This window comes from Parasteatoda tepidariorum, chromosome 2 (genome assembly GCF_982258835.1).
Source record: "Parasteatoda tepidariorum strain Cologne lab strain chromosome 2, Ptep-v5.0, whole genome shotgun sequence".
Taxonomy (NCBI): domain Eukaryota; kingdom Metazoa; phylum Arthropoda; class Arachnida; order Araneae; family Theridiidae; genus Parasteatoda; species Parasteatoda tepidariorum.
The window spans coordinates 33,712,326-33,720,652 of record NC_141756.1 but is presented as its reverse complement, the minus strand read 5'-3'; the positions used below and the strand labels follow the sequence as shown (position 1 = coordinate 33,720,652).

Genomic DNA, 8,327 nt, shown 5'->3' with positions numbered 1-8,327 from the left:
TTTGCGCAGCTGTAGTGCGACATAAATGAACTACAACAACAGCTTGCCAAACGGAGGATAAGAAGGCCGAATAAAGTAAACCTAAAATAATGATTGAACGATAACGATAAAAGTATTGTTAGTTCTAGCCAATCAGGTTTGTACATTTAATAAAGAAGTTAGTTTCCCGAGAAACCACATTTATTTGCTTACAGCTACTGGTGAGAAATTCTTAACTTCAACTTCAATTATTTTGACATGTTGACATAAATCAGAAGTAACAACAATTTTGTTTTTGCGTGTACACCTGTAGTTTTGAAATCAGAATAATAAAATTAAGCATGCTTCGGCGAAATGCGCGGAAGTTGATTAAGTATGTTTGTTTAGCAATTTTATTAGTTATTGGTAGTGGTTTGCTTTTTAAATCTTTCACCACGATTAATTCAATTGAAGCTGAGAATTCTTTTCGGAAAGGAAAATACTTGGGATTACCTGATGCTCCTGATAAGCACAAAATTGCACCGGTATTATTTATTTATTATTATTTTTGTATGCGAATTTTTTAGTTTATTAAAAATGTGTTTATGTTGTAGTTTTAAACGTTCTATGAAATATGCTTTTGGATGTTTTTTTTACAAGTAAAGTAATCGTAACGATCCTTATGATCGATAAAAAAAAATTAATCATCGTAAAATAAGCTCTGTTCTTATGTGGCTCTGATCTAATGCTTTTTTATATTTTTGAATATCTATTTTTTTTATTTAATGTGTATATAATTGTTTTAGATTGACGAAAAAATTGATTGGCACAATTACACCTTGATGAAATTAGAGAAAGAAAGAACAGGTCCAGGTGAACAAGGAGCTGCTTTTGATTTACCACCTGGCACTGATCAAGAAAAAGATAAACTGTATAAAGTAAATGGCTATAATGGTTTAGCAAGTGACTACATTGCTATAAATCGTTCTGTCAATGACATAAGGCATGAAGGGTAAGTTTGTTTTGTCTTATTCTGATTACGGCATTAATAAATCTTATTTAGTTAAGTTTAACTTTTATTTATCAAGAGTGTTATGCTGTTAACTAAGAGTAGGATCATTTAAAGTAATTAAGGTTGTTTTAAATTGGTATTTTTTATTCTAGTTTTACTTAAAAAAAATTTAGAAATTTGCTGAAATGGTAATTAGAGCTTTTAATGTTTCTTAATTAGGTCATTTGTTATGATATTTTCACAAAATAATCAGTAATTTTTCTTTCCTATAATTTTTCTGTTCCTTTGTGAGAAAATTTGCTTTTTTTAATGATTATCATTAAGTGAGGAATAAATTTGAAACCTTTTTTAATTCTATGTTTTTGATTGCGCAAAACATTTAGTCTCTGGAGACAAAATTTAAACTTAAATTTTTTATTATTTCTTATAGAATATTTTTTATTTCTAATAAAACATTTTTTTTATTATCTGTATAAAAATTTCTTTATTTCTAATCTTTGGGTGTCATTTTTCAATGCATTGCTGTTTTAAATGATTTGTCAATTTTAAAACTATTTTGATTTAGCCCCATTTTATTACACTTATAGAAATTTTTATTTAGACTATTCTTTGCTTGATTGCTTTGGTACATTATTTGCTTGTTAAGCATCACAATATGTTAATTTATATGAAATGATTCTAATCTCTTTGATGCCAGAAGTATGTTAAAAAATCTGATTTATTAGTTGATCAGATATATACAGTGGTGGCCAAAAGTGTGGACACTTTTTGAAAGTTTCATGTTTTTCAACTTTGTGTGCTTGTAGAATATATTAATTTTCACTTAAATACAAATGTTTATATATCAAATTGAAAGTAATTTAATGTAGAATTTAATAATAAATACAGTATTACAATATCTATATTACAAAAAAAGTTATGCAACTAATACTAAGATCTATCTTAGATTTGCATTTTTTTAAAGTGATACTTACACAATCAATACTTAGTAGGATAACCCTTATTTTTTAAGACAGCTTCACAGCGTCTTTTCATCGAGTGAACGAGTGTTTGGAGTTTATCTTTCGTAACCACATGGTGCCAAGAATCAATTATAGCTTCAATAAGTTGTCTTTTATTGGATGGACGTTTTTTTCGTACAAGAATTTTCAAACGTGGCCACAAATTTTCAATTGGATTGAGATCAGGGCTGTTTCCTGGCCATGGTTATATATCTATGCCTGTATTTTGAAACCATGCTTTGCATACTTTTGCTGTGTGGCATGGAGCTGAATCCTGCTGAAAAATAAGTGGTGCGTTGTTAGGGAAGTTCTGGTGTACAAAAGCTCTGTTTATGTTATGAAAAAACGAAATCAGTGGAAAATAAAGCCAAATCAGGCCGAAAAAAATGCACAAGTGCTACTGCTGATAGAAAAATTATACGGCTATGCCTATAAGATAGAAAAATTTCGTCAGATGCCATTAGATGTGAAGTAAGTTCAAGAACAATAAGAAGGTTATCAGGATTTGGACTACAAGCTAAAATTCCAAGAAAAAAACCATATTTAAATCAAAAGCAACGCGAAAAACGAGTTAAGTGGGCAAAAGAACACATTAAATGGTCAGAAAATCAATGGAAGCAAGTAATCTGGAGCGATGAGAGTAAAATATTGCTCTTTGGTAGTGATGGTAGAAAATGCGTGAGACGTAGAGTAGGTGAAGCACTTCATCCTGATTGCATTGAAGCAACTACAAAAAACTCAACAAATGTCATGATTTGGGCATGTATGTCTGCAGATGGTGTGGGCTGAATTCAAGTGATTGATGGCATCCTGAATGCCAAAAAATACCACGAAACTGTCCTGAAACCAAAATTGATACCTTCCATCAGGGATGTCTTCCCAAACAACGCACCATTTATTTTTCAGCAGGATTCTGCTCCATGCCACACAGCAAAAGTATGCAAGGCATGGTTTCAAAATAAAGGCATAGATATATTACCATGGCCAGGAAACAGCCCTGATCTCAATCCAATTGAAAATTTGTGGCGACGTTTGAAAATTCTTGTACGAAAAAAACGTCCATCCAATAAAAGACAACTTATTGAAGCTATAATTGATTCTTGGCACCATGTGGTTACGAAAGATTAACTCCAAACACTCGTTCACTCGATGAAAAGACGCTGTGAAACTGTCTTAAAAAATGAGGGTTATCCTACTAAGTATTGATTGTGTGAGTATCACTTTAAAAAAATGCAAATCTAAGATAGATCTTACTATTAGTTGCATTACTTTTTTTGTAATATAGATATTGTAATACTGTATTTATTATTAAATTCTACATTAAATTATCTTCAATTTGATATATAAACGTTTGTATTTAAGTGAAAATTAATAAATTCTACAAGCACACAAAGTTGAAAAACATGAAACTTTCAAAAAGTGTTCACACTTTTGGCCACCACTGTATATATATATATATATATATATGAATTTTTTTTCCATGTAGGTATATATATATATATTTAATTATAATTACTCCATAATTTTACAACATTATCACATTTGAAATCACAGACTATCATTAACTACAATAAATCTTGCTGCTTTGTTGCAATATTCAAGCTTATATTTTGAACAATTTTACTGTCAATTTTATTTATTAGTTTTTATCTTGTTTGGGATATAAAACCTTCTATCATTTATATCTGTTAATAAGCATAATGCTATCGCTGTCGCAAAGTTTGATGAAATGGAGAAAATGTATCAGATATTTCAGTATCGTGGTCTGTGACGCCAACTACAATCACCAAGGGGCCAAAGTGATATTTTATGGGGAAAATTTGAAATACAAACAAACATGTAGAGGTTTGCCCAGGAATGGTTATGAGTTATACCCTTCAAGTTGATCCCTGTCTGTGTTATTATTTTTTTTTTTAGTTTCTCACGGTCTGTTACTCGGAAGTTGCCGAGACTTGGCGATTATTCTGCCTCATGTCACGAGACAAAAATCTCTGGTGTTTCGGACAAAGAAAACAAAATCTTGTTAATTTCTGGAAAGAGCTTTGATTTTTTGTTAAATTTTGATCTAAATTACCAAGCAGTTTAATTTGTCTTATTTTGAACATTCTCCAAAAAAGTGTGAAGGAAAACTACACATTTTAAATTAAGGAAAAATAAACAGTTCATAGTAAAAAAAGGAACAGAGTAAATAGAATAATTCATATCTTTGAAGAGAGACATCAAAGCCATTTTAAGGGTCTAAAATAAAAAGTCTACTGATGTAAATAAAGGTTGTGAAATTGAAATATAATTTGTTAGTCTTTGAAATTGGCCTACATTGATTAATTTCTTGGAGACCAAAACTTTAAATAATAACAGAAAATGTGATTTTTACTTAAACGTTTGTCTTTGTGAAAAAGCTTATATTAAAATTTGTTGAGCTGCATTTAAGTTGTTTTGAATTAGGACTTTAAAAAGTTATAAATTTAAACTTTTTTTTTAAACGTGTTGTGAGATATTTTTGTATATTATTTTTTTTTTCACATTTTTATCTTGAAACAAATTTTACTACATTGAAATTAGTTATTTATATATCTTATTACTGTCTATAAAGTTACTTGGAATTCATTTCTTTACTTTTTTATGATTTTTCATTTTAATTAATAACTTCAACCAGCAAGACTAAACCTAATTATATTTTTGCATAAATAATCCTTTTGTAGATGCATACAAACTAAAAGAATTTTCTAAATATTGTCTATATTTGATGCTGGTGATTTCTTTATTTAATTTGTTTGCTAGTCAGAACAGTTAGTGGTGACATGTAATCAGGTCAGATAATCTGAATACTATTGTACTAAAAGACATTAAATATTTTTATATGTCTTTTCAAAAATCTCCTGTATTTAAAAAAAATGAATGTTTTGAAAGTGGTGAATATAAGTTATAGATTTATTTGAATTAAAACTTTATTTTAGTTGCATGAAAAAGAAATATCTCAGAAAACTTCCTTCTGCCAGTATTGTTGTACCATTTCATAATGAGCATCTCTCAACTCTACTACGTACTGCCACAAGTGTTTTAAACAGAGCTCCACCAGAATTAATTAAAGAAGTTATTTTAGTTGATGATTTTAGTACTAAAGGTAATGTTATATTTATCTTCTGCTGTGCTATTGAATTTTTTTATTTTTAATTTAGTATCTTTAAAATGTTATATATATATATAATATGCATGTATATATGTGTACATGTATACACACATATATACATATATGCAGAGTCTAGGCCTGATATAATGACCCATGTGGTTCAGAGGAAAACAAATGTTATAAACTTAAGTTGCTATATCTTGAATTTATAAAATTTGCAAATATTTACTTCTTTTCATAAATACAGGACTTATTTTGGCAAAAGGATGCTACACTTTAAATAGAATTATAAAACTGAAAAGTACACAGTTTTTTACGTTAATAAAATATAAATATTTAATATAGTACATAAAAGTTTAAAAAGACATTTAAATTTTTTTAACTAAATGTTTTAAAATTGCACGTAAACTATAGCTAGTCATTCAGTGCTTTTTCTAGATTTAGAAACTTCTCTTCATTTGAACCCCTGTGGTAGAATTTTTTCAAGCTTTCTGTGACAAACCTATCTAGCACTAATATTTTTCTTCAAGATACTTTTAATCATAACAAATATATATGTTATTCTTCTGCCTTTATAATTACTGTAAACAAAGTGCTTTTAGGGATCTTTATTTAGCAATTTAGATTTTGATGTTCATTTTCTATCCATTTCCTTTAAAACTTTTATTTCCCATTCTAAGCATATAGTGTTACACTGGTTATGAGCAGCCATGCCTGGAGATGTATGTCTAGAGAACTGAGCAAAACTAAAATCAAGAAGAATGTTAATAAAACCAGGTGTTTTAACTTCAAAATAAACCATCTCTTACGACACTTCACAAAATGACTAAAACATTTTTTAATCAAGAAGAATAAAATTTATGAATATTTTGAACCCTTTGGAGAGAAATTATGAAAGGTTATGATTGTGCGGGAAGCTCTGATTTCTAATTGACATTGCAATATATATCTGAAATTCTCAATAATGGTAGAAGATTAAGAATATGTGTTCCTGTCATTCTTTCATTCATAGAGTATTGTAGTATGGTATACTACATATTAAGTAAAATCAATTGTTAATTCTAATTTCATTATCTAATCATCTTAATTTATTTAATCATCATCATTCATCTAATTTAATAATCATTTGTTAATTGTTAATAATGTATTAAACGCTTAAATAATTGTAACTGTTAAATTTGTGATAAACTTTTAATTGTATGTTTTTTTAATTTCTTCCTTTTACACTTGTAATTAATGTTATTTATTTATCAGTATTCAATAATTCTTTGCAATATATTTCATGTAATATTTAAGTTTTAAGCCTCAATTTGTTTTGTAACCTTGGGAAAGTAATCTTTCTCTGCAGTTATGTTCTTCCTTTAAAAGAAGATTCCTCCTTTTGTTACTTGCTGACAGCAAGATGTATGTCCAGTCAGCAAACCCCTATTGTTGGATTGAGAAGGAATGTCACCAAGTCCCCTTTCCCACGTTTCGGCTTGCATCAAATGCGAAGCGCCCCTTTTGATCTTATGATGGCGCCAAGAATGTTCCAGAACATTCCACAAAATTCTTTACCAGGTGTGTCACCACTTTAGACAACCCCGCTTCATGTTTGGCATGGAGCTTAACAATTAATTTCGCCAGTTGGCCAATATTTGCAGCTCTGTGATTTGCCCCTCTGATCCTTCTCCAACCAACCGAGTGGTTATTCGCAAAAGTTTAATTTTTTTTGGCGAGAGTTTTCTCCCCTATCTTCATAACGAAGAAATAGTCAGTAGTTGCCTTGTTTTCAATATTGCTGTTTTTGCCTCTGTACTCGGCTGAAGCCGATTTATTTTTTGTTGGCATGTTTGCCAACTTGTCCAGTTTTTTTATAATGCCTTCAATTATGAAATAAATAGTATTTTGCATCTTAGAGAATGTATCTGGTGAGTAATTTTACAGTATAAGTTGTTTTCTCTTCCTTTTTTTTTCCAGCATGCTCCTTTGTTGCGCTTACCTGAATATTTGCACCCACTTCCACTGTTCACCATTACTACCTTTTCGGCCTTTACATAATTAGTATCTAAATTTTATTTAATCTTAATTTGACTTAATGTTAGTCACCCCCTTTTTTGATTTAGCCACACCACATAATATTTGGTGCCGCGTTTGCAACAGTTGACATGCTGAAAACTCAATGATGCACCTCTTTTCATTCGATCATTGTACTTATGTTTATTTTATATTTATTTTAAATGTTTTTATTTGAGATGCATCATTGGTGAAAAGGAAATTTTTGAATAGTTTAGAATATGTCTCCATGGTTTATGTTTTAAGTGTGCACTTTTATGATGGTGTTTTTTATTTCATGTTTTTCATAAATTTATTTAGGGGTAGATAATTAAAAAATTTTTATCTAAGCATTTTTTTAATTTTTGGTATTTGAATATTTTAATTATGCCAAGGACTAGGCAAGCAGACCCTCCGAGTGAGGATATTCCAACTTCAAGAGAATATCACTTTAATATTGACCCATTTTATGGGGATCCCAGTACTTTAAACTGGTTTTTGTCCCAAGTAAGGGAACTTAAGGCACTTAACAAATGGAATAATCAGGCAGCCCTTATTTTCCTTAAGTCCAAATTAAAGGGTTCGGCACTTACCTTTTTTGCAACTTCTCCTAGTTGCCTAAGCCTCAATTCTTTTGAGGAAGCAGTAAAAATCCTTCAAAATTTCTTTTGTGCAACAAAAAATGAGGCCTCAGCTATTGCTGAATTTAATGATCTAAACATGTTTCATAATGAAACGATAAGAAATTTTGCCCATAGACTTGAGTCAGCAGCCCATCAGGCATATGCTTTTATTAATGATGCAGCTGCATTAAATAAAATTAAGTCAATTCAATTCTTAAATGCTATATCTCCTAGCATAAAGACTCAACTAGCCTTTGAGGATCCTTCAGATTTCATGGCAATTGTAAACAAGGCAGAAATAATATCTTCCTGCTCTGCACCACATACAAATGCTGCAGTTAATTTTGTTAATAAAACCCAAAATATGGACCAATGCTCTGAAATCGAAATGCTGAAGGATCAAATTAAACAATTGACTACTATTGTTCAAGAGGCAGTCAATTTATGTCCTTTATGTAAATCTCCTGACCATTGTCTAAAAAATTGTCCTCAATTCACAACATCAACATCTAATGTGAGGAGAACCGAAAATAACAACCCAAGACAACAAATTGTATGTCATTTTTGTG

The 8,327-nt window shown here is 29.9% G+C and overlaps 1 protein-coding gene across 1 annotated transcript in view; it reads left to right on the top strand.

The window, feature by feature from the left end:
- The first annotated feature begins 230 nt into the window (after positions 1-230).
- The window catches only part of Pgant6 (Polypeptide N-Acetylgalactosaminyltransferase 6), a 29,375-nt gene continuing 21,278 nt past the window's right edge, over positions 231-8,327 (top strand). Inside the window, exons 1-3 of the mRNA XM_016070705.4 lie at positions 231-503; positions 765-970; positions 4,929-5,095. Of these exons, the coding sequence (XP_015926191.1) occupies positions 321-503; positions 765-970; positions 4,929-5,095 (556 nt within the window). The 5' untranslated portion in view covers positions 231-320. The remainder of the gene's footprint in view (positions 504-764; positions 971-4,928; positions 5,096-8,327) is intronic.